We start from the raw sequence: 21,608 nt of genomic DNA on the forward strand, positions 1-21,608 counted from the left end.
TTGTACCTATAAATACTTAATATTTACATTTTTAAACACCTGTTCGTTCAAATAAACTCCTCTTCAAGTGTGTCAAGTTGTTATGTTTGGATAAATGCGATAACAAAAACTAGTGATATCTGACATACATTTTAGGAAAAAAACTTTTAATTATTTCTTACATTGAGTAATTAAATTCAGCAATATACATCTAAATGCCTCAGGCATGATTAAATAGTCTTGTGTGCTACTGGTAAGTTATCCTTCCTCTTCATAGGCAATAGCTATGCCTCTCCTGCCCTCTACTGCCTTCACCACAGGTGTCGCTCCCAAATTCTGCTCCAAGCCACGCCAGCTTCGTTCTGCCAGAAAAGACGCTGAGAAGAGAAAGCAAAAATATGTAACCTAATATATGATATTTAAAAGTATACTTGTATAAGAAAAACACTGGTTGATTGTTTTCTCACATGCACAAGATGCGATAATTGTATCAGTACAAAGTCTACAATAAACTCATGGATGTACAGAAATGAAAGCAAGCAAGACTTTTTTGATGGTCTCATACCAGCTGAGTTGGTGTTGGCCACAGTGAGCATCTGGTTCCTGAGGACCACTGAAGAGCCGAACGAGGAAACTTCAGGCTCACTGCTCATCAGATTCTGACTCCGCAGAGCTCCAGTGATTAAAGACACGTCAGTCTCACCGCCCTCCTCCTGCTGATCAGCCAAAGGCACGTGACTCTGTCCACCTGGTGTAAGTTTGGGGGAAAATATTATAAATTAGCTATAGGCATATATAAATAAGAATTTAGGAGTAGGTTTGTCCGATGTGAATATATCAAGATCCAACCTGGCAGGAGATGTCGAAAGTCTGTGACATATTCCTCTGACCACTCCCTCTTCCTGTTGCAGGCCACCTCCATCTCAAATGGTGTTACCACAGGTTTATAGAACTCACTTGAGTCCAGCAGTGAGTTCTCAGGACATGCGATTAACACGAAAATGTCAATTTCAAGAAAGTTTGCCAGTTTGGGCACGTTCAGTTTCCCCATGGCAAACAAATAGCTCTTCTTGCCAGCTCCATGAATAGCCTCCTTCAACTGCTGGATGATTTTGAGGTAGTCAGACACTCCTAATGTGCCAACTAGAATGCCAACAACATTGGCATCTTTGGCCCTTTCTATAGCGTAATAACGCTTCATTAGGGCACGGTTGATACTGACTGACTCTGTCCTCCCGGTCATTTTTATGGGGTCAAAAGAACAAAATGAGCAGCGATTCCAAGTCATCATGAAGTTTGTCAGAGTTGCTCCTTCTTGGCCTACATAGAACATACTGTAATCCGTGATGCTTAAACCACTTGTCAGGGAGAACTGCCTTCCAAACTGATAAATAAGCTGGTTGTTATCTCCCTCTGATAGACATGTGTCATCATGTAGTCTCTTTATCCGACCATGGCTGTAACACTGCTCCCCTTCCACAACAAGTTCTGAGACGACTAGGTTTGGATACTCTGGTGAAAGGAGTGCCATAAGGTCATCTGAAAACAAATTAAAACAATGGTGTGTGAAAAGAAATGCTTGAATCTAAAGCTGTTCTATAAAATGGCATACATATGTATTATCTCTTTCATATAGCAGGGCTTTTTTAGAAAAGCTTACCAATAGCATGAACATAGTTGACATCATAGAGGATGATGATGTGACTGTGTGTGTCTGGGTAGAGTTCTCTGAAGGCAGAAGTGCATTTCTCAAGATCCACCGGTCGTCTCTCAAACACATACATCAATGGCAGCCTTTTAGACGGGCTGAGGCAAGCACTGCCATAGTGCACGATGCAGTCGGCTCCAACATGTTCTGCAGCTACCTCGTCCACACAGCAACTGCCAAAAAAAGAATTAAGAATGCATCCATTAAAACTCACGGTAGAGCAGTGACTTTGCAGTAAGGATCCAAACACTTACAAATGTATCATGTACGCATTATTAGACCAAGTAAAACCTTTCTAATTTAAACCTGGTGTGTTACCTGCCGTAGGATGTATCTCCCAGAATGAATGGCTTGGCATTGCTGTTTCTCTCAATCTCCAATGCTACTGCAACTGCATCCACCAGCAGCTCATCAGGAAACTGCAGAGCAACCTGTAAATATTATCCATGATTTAACTTTAGTTGCTTTCACTGGCTAGTGTGTCAACAGCCTTTTGACAATAATTGTGTTGTCCCTTCAGGATTCAATTTACAAATGTCTATGTGACGAAAAGTACATTTGAAGTACTCACCTTTTCAAATTGATGCTCAGTGATAAAGTCACAAATGTCCTTAATCTGATACAACTCTTCAAGGTTTTCCACAGGATTGCTTTCCCCCACCGTAACATCCACGACACGCTGAATTACGTTCTCCGAGCTGCTACTAAATGCGTCAGCCATTGTTGCATAGAAAACGCGGAACAGTGCCTGCAAAATGAGTAATAATACACATTTCAGGACACCATTTGGACACAATTCAAACGATTACAATCCTGTAATCCTGTTCTGCCAGGAAAGTGTGTGATAAACTCGATTGAATTGTACTTAATTTAGATATTTGACAATATTGTTAACGTTATATTGGCAAATAGCTAAGTGAAGCAACAATGTATCCAACTACTTCACAACATTGTCACGTTGACGTAATGGTGTTTTCCTTTTGTTAAAACATATATCAAATATAGCCTAGTCACAGTTAACCATCCCATACCTTACGTTACCTACTTTTAGCTTAACGTTACTTTAGTTCCGTATGCTAGGTGTGTCGCTAGCTAGTCTTTTTTCACAATATGAAGTGTAATAACGATAATGTACGAATAACATTTACAACACATACATGTAAACTTACAAAGAGAAGTCATGCGGAAAGTTGTTGACGAATAAACACTTATTTGACAGCTACACACGTGTCTGCAGCAGTAGAGTACACTACAACAGCTCTACCCTAAGCACTTCCGGTTCAAACGTTTCAAAATAAAAGCTAGGATACACTGAGCAGTGAGCAATGACATGCATTATCGTCGATTATCATCCGTTTATATTCCTGGAATTTACACAAACTAACTCACACTTTCAGATGACTGAGTTGAAAATATTTGAGACACATGAGACAGTAAATCATGCATATAATACATATTTTAATGTAGTGCAGAGTAAAAGCAGAATGATATTGCCATGGCAAAGAGCTGACCTCTTTGACAATGGCAAGCTCATTTCAACAGTAACCTACATTAAATATACTAATAACCATAATCTTCAATAGAAAGATAAACTAACATTTTGACAATTAATTTGATTAAAAAAATAATTCATTTTAAAACTGAAATATCACAAAGCAAATAAAAGTCAAGACACAATTTAAATACCAACAGCTTCTGCTGAGCATCTCTTCAACATCTACAACTCAATATATACATATTTTAAAAAATTCTGTTTCAATCAAGCTTATCTGGATAAGTGGTCAGACACCATAAATCATTAAATAGTCTTAATTTCATTACTTCTAAGAGTCACATCAGTGATCTGTTGAAAGAGCCATTTGTCAATAACTCCCCCTTCTGAAAAAAGATTGCACCGACAATTGCGAAATCCCATAATGTAAGAGGCTATAGTTGTCTCTCTTTCATTGTCGAATTCAGTTGCTGCATTGAAGGTCCACTGTCACGAGACCTTACATGAAAATCGTATTCATAATCCTGCTTACATCCAAATACGATAGAATCCCAGGACCACAGTAAGACAGGTGAAGACTGAACCTTTGAGGATAAAGTGAGCAAGCATTAGTCTACTATTTGTCAGCTATCATTGGTTATTCTACATAGCAACAATGCACAATATCTTACCTGCAAGGTATTTTATAGTGTCCAGTTTATGAGATTCTAACATTGTTTTCAAACCGGCCACTTCCGTGTCTATTTTCATGTTGGTCTTAGTTAAATGGCGATCTTGCTCTGCAGTCTGTAAAAAAGGCAATAGGACAAAGGCATAAAGATAAGCCCCACCAAAGACCTACACTTGTTCATATTTATAACTGAGAAGAGCAAATACTTTTTAAAAGTAGTAAAGCAATCAGTGACAGCCATTGTAAAAAAAACTTGAATTGATATTTTTTGGCTTCTATTTCTACTTTGTATGCGTTTAGCACAAAAAATGTACAGATTAGCTGTTAAAAGATAGGAAACATGTTCTGTAGGTGTACTGGAAAAATACAAACCATTTCCATTATCTCAGTTCGCGTTTCTAGGAGCAACTTCTCATTCTCTATTTTCTAGAAAAAATATTAAAAAAAGGTTTTAGTAATTAAAGATATACCAATAACAAGAACAGACTATTTGACAAGTCATTATCTTTTTGTACAAGTTAAGGTTGAAAAAATACAAATTAAAAAGGGCATTTGAGGATCTTCAAAACACATGTATTATTCTCAAACACTTACCAATTCTTTTGAACGACTTTTCTCCAAATTCATGTCCATAATTGTGTCTGAGCGCAGTTTATTCATGACATCCTGCAAGGTGGCATTGGAGATGAACAAAGGAAAGTCACAACAAAACGTAAATCCTCTTTGATGAAAACAAGATGAAGAAATACTTCTTAATACGACTACAATTTGGACCTAAAGCTAATAAGAATAACCACTTACAGCCAGTTGGATCTTGATGTGCAGTAACTCGTTCTTGAGTTTCTGGGAGAAATGTTAAAATTGTTATGTTCCTATTTAGGGCAACATTGGCAAACATGAAGCAAAAACATCATACATTCTTCTAATCATATATTGGCTGACATGACATATTTTTTATCTATCTAGATTTCTAAATGTGTGCTTTTTGTTTTTTATATACAATTTATTTTACAAGGTATTTGCAGGTAAAAAGTCAGCTTATGCATATCAATTTGAATTCCAGGATCACTTTGATCATCAAACAACCAAGGGCACAGATAGAATGCAACAATTACTTTTGGGAAACAGCTTAAGTCTGCTCATCATAAACACACTCACCTCATTTTCTGCCAGTAAAGTAGAGAACTCACTCTTCTCTAGGATTAACATGTCCTTCTTTACAGATGCTATTTGAGACATCAAACGCTGCAACATGATCTCCTGCCAAAATCACACAACACAAAAGTTCATTTTTAAAACCATAAAGAACAAGTAAACAAATGAAAGAAATACAGAATGTCTATTCAGGTGTTTCTTTTATATTACACTTTGACATTACATATACATTATTTAATCATTTACACCAGGGGTCTCAAACTCAAGGCCCGGGGGCCAAATCCGGCCCGCGACTTCATTTTATGTGGCCCCGTAAGAGCTTGCAAATAATATAATACGTTTATTATACCGTTACATGCCAATTTACAGAAACAGGTTGCCCATAAACTACATGTCCCACAATGCATCTCGTTTTGTAAAATGTGCACTGAAGAGACTTGCAATTATTTGCCCTAGACTTCTGCTTTCAGACGTAGTTAATTACGAAGTTATTACCCTATCGAATAATAATCCAATTCAGAGGCAATAATGTAATATAATACATTATTTTATATATATATTTATATAGTTAAATCCGGCACTTTGAGTGTAACCTTTAGGCGAATGTGGCTCGCGATGAAATTGAGTTTGACACCCCTGATTTACACCATGCGCTCTTGAATATAAAAACAATACTGGTATGGTGACCTTAACAGCACTAAAGGCACAGCCTGAATGAAACACAGAGAAGAAACAAAAAGGGCTGACATAATGCTTACTTTTGTATTGACAGCATATGTAAAATAAAAAAACCTCCTCCGACAGCCTCACCTGCTGCACTTTGGTCACCATGTCACTATAAATGACATCCATGTTAGAAGTTGTCATCTTCACCAGTATTCTTACAATCACCTCAGCTTGCTGGGTTGTGAAGCCTGTTCAAAGAAAATATATTCATTTTTGGGGGGAAATTCAACAGCTTCTTAATAATAGAAGAAGCTTAAATATTGTGACGTTTTTTTAAATAACAAAAGCATTCAAACCATTTTCCTCAAAGAGTCGTACCACTGCATGGGTGTCAAAAAGCAGCTTCCCACCTTCAGACTTTGGTACAGATCGATCTAAATGCTGGAGAGCTGTGATGGTCGTACTCAGCCCTGAAATCAATGATAAGAAGATATAAGTGAATAAACTAAGCATGACCTGGAGACCAAAACTGTAAATGTCCTAAATGTCATGGACATTTCAGGTGTGATGAGACACCTGAAAAATTGGAGGCCAGGTTGCATATTATGTAAATACAGTGTGTGATGTGGGTACATGTTTCTATTGAAAACTTTGCAGATTTAGCATCAGGGTTTTGCTTATTCAACACGGAGGAGTTGTTACTGGAGAAGTTTATATTTGGTGCACTTCAATTAAACAATGAATGCGTTTTTTTTAATTAATGAGAGCCGTGCAATTAAGCCCTTAATTTATGTTTGACTTAGCGTTTTAATTCAAATGACCAGAGCAGACAGGAAGTCGACTTTTATAAAAGCTGTTTGCCATTAAAAAAACAGAAGAAGAAAACTTTTATTTTGAAACTCAACAAAGAGGTCAAATTCATGATAAATCCCATGAAGTGAACAGTGATCTGAGAATAATTTATGCAAAGTTTCGCATTGGGGGTTTCAAAATGGGCACATAGAAAAAGTGCCCTTTCTTTGAGGTATTTAAATGCGCCTGCACTGCATTCAAGCACAACCTAGGGCTGTGTTATTATATTTAGTAGAGTTACCGGTGTTTGAGAGTTAACAGCGAGGTGCCATACTTCAACTGTTGGTAAACAGACTATGAACTGTAGTGAGTTAACTTACCTCTTGCAGTCATGTATGTCCCTGCAGAAAGATGTACAATCTTTTGCCCCGCGTGTCTCCCTCTCCATACCGGCTTCTCAAAGCTCCTGAAAGGTTGAGTGATGATACACCGGACACACGGTAGTGTGTAGGCAGCAGTCAAAGAAGACATGTTTGAGGAAATGGTCGCTGTCATAACACTGGTAACTCTTCCTTGATTGAAAGAAAGGTCATACCACTTTTTTAGGTGGTTAACACCGAGTTTGATTCGCGAATGGCACTGTTTTAGCACCATTGTCAAAGTTAGTGTTCAGCCAGCAGCTGGCCTGTACTTCAGTTTGTTAATATCGTCAGCATATCATTAACCTCTCTATCGGGGCTGTATTGCAACTTTTCACCCAGCTATTAACGCCGCCCTACAAACCCGTATAATCATGACCAAAGACAGGCAGAGCTAGAGGACGGGAAACTTCCACATTTCCGGTCACACATTTCAAAATAAAACTCACTTTTCACATAGGCTACCTAAATCACTTTGGAGACATCATAGACTTTTCAAAAAGAAAATCAACCATTTAAAAGGTTTATTTTATCATCTCACAATTTTAAGCTCTGTTTGTAAATAATAAGGTATGATAAGTTTTGACCATGCAGTATCTACAGTATCTCAGAATCAATAAGGCTCACACTTACAGACTGGTTCAGATCTTATTGTAGCTTATTGACCTGTTAAGAAGGAAAATAAAACAAAAAATATATACATTTATATATATAGATATATATATATACGTATATTTGAATGAATGGAAAACAGCAGGGTGTGATATTACATCAGTTCTCTACTGCTCATTATGTTATAAGTTATACTGAATCAAAAAAAGCTTTAGTCATTGTAAGTGAATATTCTGCTTGTTACAGTAGATCATCTACAAAGCATATACATTTTCTCAATGGCAACAAGATACAAAATGTGACAGAGGTATTTTAGGAAAGGTGGGTGTACTATAGAACAAAGGGAATCCATCTTCAGACAATTGGGTATGTAAAATCAAACACCTGTCTTATACTTTACTAGTTATGCTTGAAACCAATTTTAACTGGCAGCCATGTCTTTTTTTTGTCACTTCATGTTCACCATGACAGTATGGTAACTGAGTGTTTACTTCTATTAATCGCAAACTGGTTTGCATCCAGATTAATTTCATTGTATATTTAGACCAATTGTCCTATGCATAACAAGTAAATTGAGTTGCTTATACAAAAGTTAACCTTTTTTAAAGGAACTTGTTAAGAAAGAACTACTGTACTTGCAGTGGATATTTTTCATCAGTTTTACTGAGCGTTGCTGAGGTTTAACAGAAAAAACAAGTTGAGCTTATTAAGGTTTTGCTCATGAGAAAAAGACAATACAAATAGATAAAGTGGCTACCACCAAAACAACCAGCAATAAGAGCACAAATAATTTTCTGCGCTGGTGTAGAGGCTGGTGTCCAGGCTGCTCCTCATCGACTGAGAGCAGGGAGGCGCTGTCCGTGCTGCTCAGCGGGTCTGGATACTGTGGCCCATGGGGCTCCACCATCCAGCGCAAAACGTTGACTTTCATCTCCATGTCATCGATCATGTGGTCAAGTTGGCTGATATCCTTCTCCATGGTGCTGCGCTCTTGGCTCTCGAACTCAGCAGGAATGGATGTGCTCTGAGGTTTGTTCAGGTCTGGCACACTGAGCGCCCGGGCTGCTACCTCACTGCCTCCTCCTGCATTACCAACATTTAAAATTGGTAAATACTTCAGTTTTATTTCAGTCAAAGAAGGCATTGGTACTGTGTCACAAGTATATAATGTTCAGATTCTGTTAAAACAGTTTTGGAGTAGTATTTAGTGCACATCCTCTGTATTAAAATACATTCATTTTAGCTTACTTTGCATTACTATTTTGCTAGCCGATTATTTGCACATCAAAGTGTTTTCACATTGATATATAGTTCAATACAATGGTTTGATCAGTGTCAGGGCTATACTTTAATTTACCTTGTAGGCCATTTTGCACCCGTGTCTCCTTTTTGGACAGAGAGAAGATGTCACCCATGTTGAAAACTTTGCACATGTCAACATGGAGGAGCTCTAGGCTGGAGGAGAAGCCCACCCAAAGGATCTCCATCTCCTTACGTTGCTCCTCAGGCAGGCTCTTGTCTCGGAGATGTGAGGTCAGATGACTACGGGTGGCCATGGCCAACCTTTGGGCCTTTTCTCGTGTTTGTCGCAACTCATCCCGCAGCTGCAAGCTGTCTGTGCATCCACCAACACATGTGGCCAACACGCGGTAACATGCTACAACCTGTTTGAAGAAAAAGACAAACATTTCGTTTTTGCCAATTAATCAATTAAAGGGATAGAGTGAATTTGAAGCTGTGTGCTACTTAATTAAGGTGATTATGTATATTAGGCAGTGTGTTTCACATGACTACAACAACTCAGACCTGAATACTGTCGGATCTACTGGCTTTGGAAGCTTGAATATTTTCTCTGTAACTCAAAGATTGTTTGTAACCGCAACATCCAATTTGTTTTGTATCAGTATACATGCTCCTGCTTAGCCCAGCACCTGATTGAGTATACAGTAGACCACTAATCACTTGTTATAAAAAGGTAAGTCTGCGCTCTCAAGAACTGCCCGCTTATGTTGTATGTTTAAAAGTCAATGTTAAATAAAAAAATCTTGCTAAAACTTTTTTATTATAAGAAAAAATACTTATTTTAGGATTGGTAACAGTTATTATAAATATTCTTATGTGATTCAAAGCCAAATGTATCAATAACTGGGAAATGTGAAAAGTCGGACAGTTCCTCTTTTATGACCAAATTCATATGTTAACACAGTGTTTTATTAACAGGCATGAGATAAATCCTGATGGATTAGCAGGAGTGGTTCCAGTGAAAAATATTAAAATTAATCTCATTATCATTGATCTATTTCTAGATAAGCCATAACAACCTTGTGTACTCAAGAGCGAGGATAGATGAGACGGGGAGACACAAAGATGACTACAATTATGCCATTTGTAAAATGTGGATACAGTAAGTATTCATTTCCAGACAGTATTTTTACCATTTGTATTTTAATATACCCTATACAGTATATTGCCTCATCTTGTCTGAATTGCCCACTTTGAGTCCTTGTATATAACTTAAATTGTTCACAGCATGCAACACTGTACCTATAAGGGCAAGCTAAAATAAATAAATTAACTACATGCTGACGACAGTGCAAAAAAGGTAATGGTAAAATAGAGTTAAAACAACTGCATTCATGTCTATGAAGGCATTGCCATTGCATTATCCAACATGTTGGAACAGTCACAAAGATTCAGTGGACCAAGAAATCCTTTTCATGGAGAGTGCTTTTTTAGCCATAGGGTGACAAGAAGATTCTTAGATGTCTTGTGCAGGGTATATTCAGTCTAACACAAGTACAAAAAAAGACCATTATAAAGAGTGAGTAACTGCTGGCGAAAACATTTAAATTGTCAACTCAGTTGAAATAATAATTATTTTGTAAAGTAAGACGTAACAAATAATTGCTTATAACGAACAGTGGATGAATAATGTGTACACATATTCCATGTGTCTTTTTTTACCTTAACAATTACATTTTTTAAAGCAGAACGTAATTACAACATTCTTTTTGTCTTATGTCAACAGTCAAAGCTGAAATGAAAAAACAGTTGAAATTTGGAGATGTTTACCTTTATTAAAGAATCCACCAGAGCCTTTCCATCAACCAAAGCCTTGTCTTTGCCAACTGTGCCATCATCACCTACTTTGTTATTTATAAGTGGCATGAGGATGACTTGTCAAGAGTCTCAGACTCTGGCCAGATTTTATTCCAAGTTGCCCTCTATTTCTCCGGCTGCCCCTGCACCTCTTCTTCCCCTGGATGATGCTTCATTCAATGGCTGAGGGTTGAGATAAAATCCCAAATCTGCATCATGCACAACAAAACTCCACTCCCATGACAAGTTGCAATTACGGAAGACAAAACATATTTCGGATGCTAAAAAGTGTCCCAAAAAAGAAGCCAGAAAAGTAGAAAAAATAAAAAGTAATATAGTGATGCGACTCTTAAGCAAGATGCTAAGCCTGTGATTGACCCCCTTGCACTGACGCAGGTCAAGACGAAGAGCTAATCTCATTAAATACCACTGAGACAAGAGAGAAAGAAGAGCAGCTGTCTCTACCACAATGCCACTCTCACTAACTGAGGGGCGGCTACGCTCAGTTACCTCAAGCACATAACACTGCTTACAACTCAGTCACTCACTTATAAAAAGGTCCACATGGTATATAAAAGATTTACCCTAATGGAGGAAGTGTTACTCCTATTGGTTAAGAATGAAGGTATCTTACTGACAAAGTGTAAAGATAGACCAATAGGCAAATTAAATAGTGATGCACTTAAGAAATTGAACATAGTATAGGCCTACATGGTTTCTTTGTCCCTTCGCAACCTTTTGTGGTTCATTTCCCCCTCAGGCTGTAGATAATGGATGGCCTCATTTTGAACAAATTGATAAAAGCATAAATTCCCTGGCGTGACATTTCTTTAGTGTAACATGATTTCTATGTCAAAAAGCACAGCTTGTGGCCATGCAGGAGTATATTCAAATGGTGCTGAGAAGTTAAGTTGTCCATATTATGAGCGGAAAATATATTGTAAATGATAATACAAAGGACTTCATTCTTAGCAATTACATTTTTATTGAAAACTAAAAACACATAATTACATAAGAAACACACAATCTGAAAAAAATAATGTTATGCTTGCAGTTTCCTTTCCAGGTACCCTAAAGCTGTCCATGTATAGTTTTTTAAAACCCAAATGATAAAATCTGTATCCAGATACTGGGCTTTTTAGGGGTGTGCAGTTTTTCTTGGCGTTCGGGTAGTTGAAGTCTTTCGTGGAGAAGTCACAGCGTCCCTGATGTTGGCGAGCAGGCCTCTTTTGGGTCTGAGCAGCATAGGGGAATTCTGGGAAAGCTTCGCCAGTTCTGATTTCAGTGAGGCGATCTCCCGATCATTTTGAACGTTCTGCCATAGGATTTCCTCCATTGATTCAGTCTAAAAAAATTAATTAAAAAAAATCCAAATTATATCCAGCAATCATTTCCATTCAGGTTGTTGGATCTGGTCACTGCTCAAATGTATTATTCTTAAAATGCATTACAAGTACAATTTGCCATACGTTGTATTTTCTTATCACCTCACCTGATCCTTGGACTTTCTCTGTAAATCATCTAATTCAGACGATTTCTCCAGGTAGCCATCTCTGGTGTTCTGAAGTCTTACATTGATATCCTTCAGTCTTTTCTCCAGGCAAATGATCAACTGACCAAAAATAAAGTGAAAATGATCACAACCAAGCCAACATTTAATTGGGACGCAGAATTATTGTATTCTTGTTACCTGTTGTTTATCCTCACAAATGCTGTCAATGGCAATTTTTTCTTTGTAGAGATGTTTGCATCGATCATCCCATGTGGGAAAATAAAGTGTGACATTTATATCCCTTAAAACAAAAGTTAAATGAAAGAAGATGGACAGAAGAGCATACAACCAATATTCATACCAGAGGGCATTTCCTAAGAAAGGACAGTGCCGAGACATCTTTATGAATAATATACCAACCTGCTGCTTCTGTTGATTTATATGGATGAGTCTGGCACGACTGGTCCACTGTTGGAACTGCACACAATCCTCCGATACTGGACGTTAAACCCTCCAACTCAGAAACTTTGCGCTTCAGGGTCTTCACAGGAAGTAAGACAGAAATTTGAAGTTTTATTGACAACCCAAAAGGGGGATATACCATACATAGCCAATTTGACAAACATTTCAATGCCTGAATATCGAAATTTGAGCAGTGCATGATTGCATTACATACCTCTACTTTATCCTGTTCAGCAATAAACTCATCAAAAGGTACGTAGTCATCTTCCAGATTGTTCATCGCACTCTGGTAGGCATGCTCTCTGATAGCATCCTTGTAAATCTCAAAAGTGTTCTCCAGCTTTTCTTCAAAGCTCTCCTTCAGCTCTTCTATCTGTCGACTACACATTCCAAGCAAACCTTGATTAATAAGTTTAGTTTCATTTTTACTTTGACAAAGGTTCACTAAGGGAAGTTGTTCCTGCCAAGGACCTTAGTTGCATATATGAGAGGGTTATGCATTTAGAACAAATGCCGAAACAATTACAAAAAATGAAATCTGTAGTATTGATGCAATACCAGAACTGAATCAAATCAGGTTTTATAGAGCACATTTAAAAACGATTTTTGGTCGAGCCAAAGTGCTGTACATGTAATAAAAACACTTTACTACAATAGCAACAGAAGACAATAATTTACAACAGCAAATATAAAAACAAAAACACAGCCAAATGTCAGGAGTCTAGACTAGAAGGCCAGAGAGAAGAAGTGAGTCTTCAGTGAGGATTTAAAAACCCCTAGGGTCTGGGCCGACCTCACATGCAGGGGCAGAGTGTTCCAGAGCCTAGGGCCAGCTGCTGCGAAGGCTCAGTCCTCTTGGGTTTTGAGCCTGGTCTTGGGCACTATCAGCAGCAGCTGAATAACTAGCCTTCTCTTGCAAATGAAAAATAACATACCTGCGGAGTTCCTCACTCTCCATGAGCTGCTGTAACATAGCATCCCCCATTTCATTTCGGATCTCCATTTCCTGAACAAGGTTTCTTTTTCGCTCTGCTAGTAGTTTTGTTCGCAGGCTCTCAATCATATTTGCAAGCTCCTAGAAGATTCAAAGTGAAACAGTTACTTGAGATAGTGAAGGTTAAACATTCCAAGACTGCTGTATTTATATTGGTCCTTTATAGTGTTTTGTGCTAGCTTGCAAACTAGTACTAAACTAAAACCACAAGCATCAATTTCATGGTGAGACTTTATAAGAAAGGTCAGGGGATCACTTAAGTCAGTAGGATCATCCTCTGGGGACCATGAATGTCTACAGAAGACTTTCGTTATTAACGACATAGTTGAGATGTTTCAGTGAAGTGCTAGACTGACCCTTACAAATGTTATAGATAACAGTTAGGGTTTGTCCTATGATGTAAATGGCATGGGACTGACTTATACTAGAGACATAATCAAAGAATGCCTGACATACCAGATCTCCGATACATTTAGGAAACAGTTTTTGAATGTGATATGGAGAAGCTATTGTACATTCTCCGTCGCCAAAGACATGTTTGCCTCGTCTTCCTCGTCCAGCAGCTCCTCCTCAGACAGGAAGCTCTCCAGGGCCTGGGTGTCCATCACCCCATTCTTCACCAGGGGCTTGCCATCACGGCCAACCAAACAAGGTGCAAGAGATTTCAGAGTCTTGTCTGGGATCACCTGCACCACCTACAGAGAGCAAAGGTAGGATTAGGACTGAAGTGAATTCAGCTCATTGTACCACTCCCTCTCACATCATTATGTACCCAGACCTGTTTGGCAACAGCAGAGAATTTCATAACATGGAGAGTCTCATCGTAGGTGGAAGCACACTGGTTAATGTTCACGATCATGGACGCTCTTCCTTTGCCGCAGAACACGGCCTGGAAGAGCTTGGTTAGCTTACTCTCTCTGAAAGGGATGTAGCTGTTCTTCATTCTGATGAACACAGGAGAAAGAAAACTTAAACAAATGTCTAAATTGTAAAAGGTCAAGGCTGACTTTCTTCACTTAAGCAACTGTACCCCTCAGTCTGATTGTTGCGTAGAGCAGTGAGGCACTTCCCCAGAATAAGCAGGGAGTTGTTGATGTTCCCTGCCTCCTTCAGCCTCTCGCCAAATGTCTTGGTTTTGTTACATCTTTCAGAGCCAGCCAGGTCACACAGAGAAAACCTGAAGGACAAGAAATCAATTAGTTTATTTTCTGTAGCTCACCCCATGGTGATGGAGCTATCAGAGTGGTAATTCAGGATGCCAATACAAACAACGCAAAAGCAGCGTCTGAATGTTAATGACGTTACTTACTCTGAGATCCGTGTAACTGTACTGTCATCGATCTTCAGTAACTTTATGGTAAATATGCTGTGGCTGTAAGGAAAGCTGGTGTAAGTTATGAAGACAGATAATGATGCAGAGTAAAAATGTGATGAAATGGAAAGATTGCCTTCTGCTGGATGACTGGTTCAACTTTGTGGCTGCGGCACTTCTGTTTTTGTTTCCAAACTGTAGTACTTTGGAAGCTTCAGCCAGGGTGAGGACGTTTATCCACCTGAGATCTGAAATCATTTAAAAACACACATTGTTGTTCAATGCCATCATAAGTTACACAAAAACAACTTCTGATATATATTTACAGATATATAATCTGCCAATTTAAGAACACTTGATTAAGTTGTTCACAAACCTTTGACATAACAATTTCCAGCACCATCGTCGCACACTCGAAGAGAAGACCGTTTCTTAGACTTGGAGCACAGGGAAGCTTGAAGCAGATCATACACACACTCATTGTAGATTTCAAAGAATGCTACCCATAATGCAAACTGGCTGCTGTCTGCTTCTGTTGGGTTGCTTGTCAACGCTAAAAAGAGAAGAACAAGAGAGCAGAAGACATAACTAAAACTTCTGAGAAAGAACCGGTAGCATTGTTCTGACCTTATTTGTTCCACTTGTGACTACACTCACCAGAGTCTACAGTGGGACAACTTAAATCTTAAACGGTTTATAAATTGCCAGACAATTAATGTTTAGTGTGTAGAATTAAAAAAGGGCTACCAGTTTAATTGTAGGATAAAGAAGAGGATGCGGGACAGTCGTCACTCACCAGAGCAGGACTCTAAACCGCTCGATCTAAGAGGTTCACACTCCTAGATGGGAGAAAATAGATATACATGTTAAAGCATTTCTGGTTTAATTCATTTTCAATTCTGAGGAATATTTTCAGCAAAGGCTGAGAAAGCATCTCAGGTCGGATATAATTCTCTCACTTCTTTGACTGAAGCAAAAATGGCCGCTTTAGCACTCTTCTCCTGCTTGACTTGGTCAGGGTCCAGATATTGGGCATCATTCCTGAGGTAGGGCTTCAGGTCCATCCCATCATACAGATGGCCTCCTATGTACTGAAAGGTGGCATCCAGCACCCGAGGGAGTATTCCCGGCTGTTTTGGAGTTCCTAAAACATATTATGTTCAAACTGGCATAGGACTTCATAGGACATGTGAAACTGATACATGTGCATTGCATTGTTGGTGTGTTTCCATCTTTACCTTGGATTGTGTAGGTTTTCCCAGCATTGGTTACACCATAACTGAATAGCAGTGCATTCTTCCCATCCAAGAAATCAGACATCTGGCTTTTGACTGTGGCCTCAAATATCTCAGACTGCATCATTTCTGGCCCAAAAATCTAAAAGCCAGCAGTAAAACAGTCGGTTGGATATGAATGAGAGTGCAGATAGGTAAATGTTTATACAATTTAAAATGCTGCAGACCTGTGAGAAGGAGAATTTGTGCAGCGACATGCCAATGCCCTTTTCACTGCTCTTCATGTTGGCAGAACCCTTTGGTGCATTCAGTGTCACAGTCTGGCTGTTTTCAATCCCTACACAGTCCTGAATGGGGAATAAAGCTAAATTATGCACAGTAGTTCATAAAAAAAGGTGCATTTTGACAACTTTTAACTTTCTATAACTGAGCTTAATTTCCCAAATAAGATATTCAGATCATAGGACCAATATGTTATTTTTTTAAAACACAATGGTCATGGATATTTATAATCACAGCTTATGTTTGAAGTTAGCCTTTTATTTCAATTACATGGATTAAAATGTAGTTAGAGGTACAGGGGATGTATATTGCAGTTAGGGACAGTGTCCAAATAAAATATAAATAATGCGGAGGAGGAGGCTCTTGCGTTTTATTGAAAGTAAATATAAAAGTGCCCTCCCAAAGTAGATTCCCTGGGTTGAAAAACCCTCTGGTCATATTTATCATGTTGCTTTTTAGCTACTGTATTTAACACTACATGGACTGCTTGGCACCGTGCTGTACCTGATCCTCCTTGTCAGAGAGTTCCTCTTTAGAGAAAGGCCTGACTCTGAGGTAAACTCTCATGGTCTGCTGCTCAGCTCCACCTGGCAGCTCAGTCTACAAACAAAGAAGACAATCACACTACAAATTAAACCTGAAAATATGAAGTGGACCACTGTTAGGTAAAAACAAAAAAGGGAAAAACCTTACCTGCTGGGATGAAGTTGAAATATACGTCATGTCCATGTCACCAGTTTGCATATATTCACTGTCATTGTCATTGTCTTCATTGGTTAAATTAACTGTACTCATTTTGAGACAAAGCAGCTCTAACAAGCCTAATGTACTGAACAAAGTAGTGATCACTTTTCTACACAAATGAAGATTTAGCCAAATGTATCTTTGGAAGACAATAGACAGGAAAATGGGCCCTTTGAAATGACTTATTTCACCCACATGTAGGTCGGCAGATGGAGGCGGAGCTTGTAGGCCTAATCAGTTTTAATTGAAAGCAGGTCTGAAGTCAAGCAAATCACCTAATAGAGATCAACCCGCTTCCAGGACTCCACTCAAGCTCAAGTTCAACAGGTATATGCCAAATCATCATTTGAGGATGAGTTTCTGAATATCCCCGTAGTTATAGGGGATGAAAAATGGTGGAATTTAAGTCATATGTGTTAACTTTCCTTTAACGGTCTCCTATTATACTGTTATTTTAGATGAAAATAAGGAGCCACTCCCCACTGAGAGATATTTGGTTAAAAAGAACAAAATGGTGCTCTAGGTGGAGATTCAGGTGATAAGGTGTTACCTTGGTTGGTTATTCGCTAATGGTTTCACAAGCCCAAAAATCGTATGACATAAAGTGGCCATAATCTGATCAGCTCATTTTCAGGTTTTTATATAAATGGATCAGGACAAAAAGTGAGCAAATCTTTTTTCCTGAAACTTTCAGAATCTCTTTACACATGTTCATGTGTAAAGACATGAAAAAGTGGATTTGCATACTAGACAACCTTTAATAGGCCAAATAAGAAGACTGTTTTTCTGTTACCAAAAGTTACAGCAATATCCTTGCAGATATTTCTAGACTGTTTATGTAGACTGGTAACATTTATAAAACAGATGCTTCATTATTTTGAAAATGACATTTTGTAAAAGGATACCATAGTTAAATATGATTTCCAAGCAGAAACAACATTCGTCCACAGCCATATACAACATATGCAGGATTATTTCATACAAATGACTGTTACTTGCAATAATTTTACTAGGTCTAATACGGCCATTAGCTTATTGGTTGCAATATGTTTTGCTATTTAGTCATTCTGTATCTATCACTTGGTTTTATTCCTAAAAATAGTCTGTACCTTTCAGATCCGAGCTATAAACAAGCAAGGGATATGACTTTATAAAAATGGGCAAAATAATGTGGGGTGAACTTATTTTTGGCATTTCAACTCTAACGCAGCTTTGATATGCAATGGTCATCTTCATTCCCATTCAAGTGGGCAGTCAGCTAATAACAATTGATTACATTTTGAAAACTGCACAAAGCTGTATAATACACTACCGAATTAGCGAGGAATTAGTTGTGGAAGTGTGGAGAATCTGCTGCCTGAGTGTAGTAAACACCGTTAGTTAAATTAAAGTACATCCGTCAGGTGAAACAAAAAAAACCCATTATGTTTACTAGTTTATTATTTTCAAAATACCTGTCGCACAAACTGCCATTTAAGGGCACTTGAGCTTTAAATATATGAATATGCTTCAGAAAGTAACAGCAGTCAATAAATACAGTTTTTTATTTCTTTATTCAGTCAGCTGCATCATTTATGCATCAGCGATGGTTACTTCAACCTCTACACCAGGTTCGATGCTGATGGAGGTGATCTGCTTGACGATTTCAGATGGACTGTGCAGATCAATCAGGCGCTTGTGGATCCTCATCTGGAAGCGATCCCAGGTTTTGGAACCCTCACCACAGGGAGTTTTCCTGGTGGTGATGCGGAGGGTCTGGAAGAGGGGGGGGGGGGAACAGTTTTAGCTTGAATCCAAATTGCCACATCGAAGTTACTGGGAGCCTATATTTCATTTATTAATATAAATACATTTCAGGTTTATGTATATCAGTACCTTGGTTGGCATGCGGACTGGTCCCTTCACCTTCAGGCTCTTCTCCTTAGCCCCACGGATCAAGTCTGCGCAGACTGATAAAAAAAGAAAAAAAAGAAAGACCGCTTAAAAAACACGAGCAAACAAAAATGTCCTCATGATATTTTAAAGCAATGGCTCAGAATAGCGTATATCACATCGTCATGGTTTATCAGATGGAAGTGTGTCTTCATCGCTCACATACAGGTTGCATTTCCACAAAGTATTATGAGTTTATTTACCTTTCTCCAGAGATTTTACATTGCGGCTGGTGAGGGTGATGCGGATGCGGTGAATGGCAACCTCAGTCTCAACAGGTGCCTTGCCAGTGTCCTTGAAAGCCTGAAAAAAATAAAATGAAAACACTAGTCTTGAAATACCATTATGTTTAAAGGTCTTTTAAAATGATATGAAACATTAATATAGGGTTTAATCCATGAGTTAATAGCATATGATGATTTAAATTGAATAAGCAAAGGTAGAACTTCAAATGGTTAAATTTCAAACACGCTGGATATGTACGTGAAGCACCTAAATGCATCACGACGAACTAGCACGTGGAATTCCTAATATTAAACTATTACGTTTACTAAGTATTTACTACAAACAGTCGTTTAAGATAACCCATGGACTAGTTCCACCGTCGATGCATGCACACAACTTGTTAATAAAGGGGACATCTGCTTTTTTTCTTTTTCCAACTATATGACACAATGAGAGCACTCCACTAACATGATTTAACTGCAAGCAATGGATGCAGGAGCAATTTTAAGTAAGCCGAATTATAGTGTGTGTCTTCATTTAAGATATACAATATTTCTTATGTACCAACAGGTTTATAATTGTGTTAAACCGAGGATTATTATTACGCAGTCCAGTTAGTGAATGATATCTGGCGGGACATCTACTTCGGGTAGCTTAAGCTGTAGCTAACATTAGCAAGTAGCCTTCATTAAAATCGTTTAGGTTAAGCAATGAAACACAAATTCACTACAACGACCCTTTGCTTACAAGAGAATAGTTATATTCAAACAACACATACCATTTTGAGTATCCCTGACCGACTTATTCGGAAGAAATTCAGACGAACAGCGGTGAGCCAGGAAAATAAGCTACCAACGTGGTTTAGCTCTTGAGAAAAAGGAACGAGAAGAGGCCCGTTTCCTGGTTATGTACTGCTCACCCGGAAGTCAGACACTTCTTCGTTAGTGTTAACTCTATATTCAACAGTGGCATCCAGTGGATTTAATGTTGTAGTTTTTTTTTTGGGGCAGTGACTGTTTTGTTTTTATCTTTTTGACAAAATCTATAGGCCTACCGAAGTATTATAGCTTTATTCATTACCAATTTGATGAGGTTTTCTTGATTATTTCCCTTATATTTCTTTATTTTTCTTCTCAAATACATCTCAGGGGTTAATATTGTACTTTCTTACTCTGCTTGGCTAAATTTTTCTGACAGTCAGATTTAATTGTTTAACAGATAACAATTTCTCATCCTCTTTCAGTCCAGTGGATCCATCTGAAGATGTTTTAATTTAGATTGTTTTCTTTAACAAAAAGTAAACTAAAGGATAAAGGATTCTTGTATGTTTTGAGAAAACCCTCCCAAAAAACTCATGCATCATCAATAGGCTAAAGATGATGAACATGGTGGCACAATGTAATGATCTTATAGAATGCGGCCTAGGTTATTTAGGTTAATTTAACATATATTTGGAAACAAAGAGCATAAAGAGACAGGTCAAACATTGGTCTTTAAATGGCCTTATGTTAAGGTATTTGAGACTGTCAACATTTTCCTTGATTTCATAGAAGGCTTCTCAATTCTCTAATTTCCCCTCCTCGACTCCCCTCCTCGACTCCCCTCCTCAACTCCTATCCTCGTGTCTTAGTCCCGCCCACAGGAGATGCGAGCGGAGGAGTCGAGGAGGGGAACCGTGGAGAGAGGAGTGGAAGCAGCAGGCGTTTAGAGAAATGAGAAATCCTCTCCTCTGAGCAGCCATTTCAAAGATACGTCCATTAATGATGACAGGAGGCACAGCAGCAGCTGTCTGATGGACAGATGTGTTCATGCTGATACAGCATCCAACTATCTGTTATGCTACGCACAAAATTCTTTCATATTCCGCCGGGTTATTTTGCACCTGTTCTTCTCCCACATTCCACATCGCAGAAACTCCGTTCAAACATCAAAACGTTCAGCTCGGTCGGGAATCGATGGTTATTACTTTTCTTATTCATAACTTACATAATTCCAGAGATACATCCCATAATTCATCAAACTTTTAACATGGAAGTCAATGGAGGAACTCTTCAGACTTGAACAATCTTCATGCAACTTCAACTGCTAACTGCTCCTTCATACTTTCACTCAGAAACCTCATTCCAACTTTAAAATGTTACACAGCACCTTTAGTTAATCTGCCAAAAAGGCCACATTATTAACCCGAAGTACACAAAAAGCACACTTGAGATGCTCAAGGTCCTTGAGATGCTTTACGTGTTGAAATTTCACCGATATCTGTAACGGTTCTTCAACAAAACGTTCACATGTAAGAAGTTTATCTCTCATTCATAAAAATGGAAACCTTTGATCTCTG

At 38.4% G+C, this 21,608-nt stretch overlaps 5 protein-coding genes across 5 annotated transcripts; all 5 read right to left on the reverse strand.

Moving 5' to 3' along the window:
* Window positions 1-17: 17 nt before the first annotated feature.
* On the reverse strand, window positions 18-2,976 carry dph2 (diphthamide biosynthesis 2). Its single transcript, XM_010768568.1, has 7 exons — window positions 2,857-2,976; window positions 2,259-2,435; window positions 2,006-2,118; window positions 1,640-1,860; window positions 829-1,518; window positions 545-727; window positions 18-356 (listed from the first exon to the last, which is right to left on the reverse strand). The coding sequence occupies exons 2-7, from the start codon at window positions 2,406-2,408 to the stop codon at window positions 238-240; spliced, it is 1,476 nt and encodes a 491-aa protein (XP_010766870.1). The 5' UTR covers window positions 2,409-2,435; window positions 2,857-2,976; the 3' UTR covers window positions 18-237.
* Window positions 2,977-3,123: 147 nt separating this feature from the next.
* On the reverse strand, window positions 3,124-7,265 carry mcur1 (mitochondrial calcium uniporter regulator 1). Its single transcript, XM_010768569.1, has 9 exons — window positions 6,843-7,265; window positions 6,027-6,140; window positions 5,815-5,918; window positions 5,008-5,109; window positions 4,651-4,692; window positions 4,444-4,515; window positions 4,222-4,275; window positions 3,851-3,965; window positions 3,124-3,763 (listed from the first exon to the last, which is right to left on the reverse strand). Exons 1-9 carry the CDS (start codon window positions 7,114-7,116, stop codon window positions 3,708-3,710), a joined length of 933 nt encoding a protein of 310 aa, XP_010766871.1. The 5' UTR covers window positions 7,117-7,265; the 3' UTR covers window positions 3,124-3,707.
* Window positions 7,266-8,065: 800 nt separating this feature from the next.
* Window positions 8,066-9,208, reverse strand: rgs9bp (regulator of G protein signaling 9 binding protein). Its single transcript, XM_010768570.1, has 2 exons — window positions 8,851-9,208; window positions 8,066-8,576 (listed from the first exon to the last, which is right to left on the reverse strand). Exons 1-2 carry the CDS (start codon window positions 9,179-9,181, stop codon window positions 8,212-8,214), a joined length of 696 nt encoding a protein of 231 aa, XP_010766872.1. The 5' UTR covers window positions 9,182-9,208; the 3' UTR covers window positions 8,066-8,211.
* A 2,345-nt stretch (window positions 9,209-11,553) lies between these two features.
* LOC104943228 (kinesin-like protein KIF20A) lies at window positions 11,554-17,338 on the reverse strand. Its single transcript, XM_010768571.1, has 18 exons — window positions 17,063-17,338; window positions 16,874-16,969; window positions 16,315-16,434; window positions 16,091-16,229; window positions 15,812-15,996; window positions 15,649-15,691; window positions 15,229-15,405; window positions 14,989-15,100; window positions 14,850-14,912; window positions 14,571-14,717; window positions 14,319-14,484; window positions 14,056-14,235; window positions 13,482-13,621; window positions 12,761-12,926; window positions 12,505-12,625; window positions 12,283-12,323; window positions 12,085-12,204; window positions 11,554-11,937 (listed from the first exon to the last, which is right to left on the reverse strand). The coding sequence occupies exons 1-18, from the start codon at window positions 17,162-17,164 to the stop codon at window positions 11,731-11,733; spliced, it is 2,325 nt and encodes a 774-aa protein (XP_010766873.1). The 5' UTR covers window positions 17,165-17,338; the 3' UTR covers window positions 11,554-11,730.
* A 1,301-nt stretch (window positions 17,339-18,639) lies between these two features.
* rps20 (ribosomal protein S20) lies at window positions 18,640-20,159 on the reverse strand. The gene is made up of 4 exons (XM_010768572.1): window positions 20,049-20,159; window positions 19,249-19,348; window positions 18,989-19,062; window positions 18,640-18,868 (listed from the first exon to the last, which is right to left on the reverse strand). Exons 1-4 carry the CDS (start codon window positions 20,049-20,051, stop codon window positions 18,686-18,688), a joined length of 360 nt encoding a protein of 119 aa, XP_010766874.1. The 5' UTR covers window positions 20,052-20,159; the 3' UTR covers window positions 18,640-18,685.
* Between the last annotated feature and the right edge of the window lie 1,449 nt (window positions 20,160-21,608).

Source organism: Notothenia coriiceps, unplaced genomic scaffold (genome assembly GCF_000735185.1).
Source record: "Notothenia coriiceps isolate Sejong01 unplaced genomic scaffold, NC01 NC01_scaffold00005788, whole genome shotgun sequence".
Lineage (NCBI taxonomy): Eukaryota > Metazoa > Chordata > Actinopteri > Perciformes > Nototheniidae > Notothenia > Notothenia coriiceps.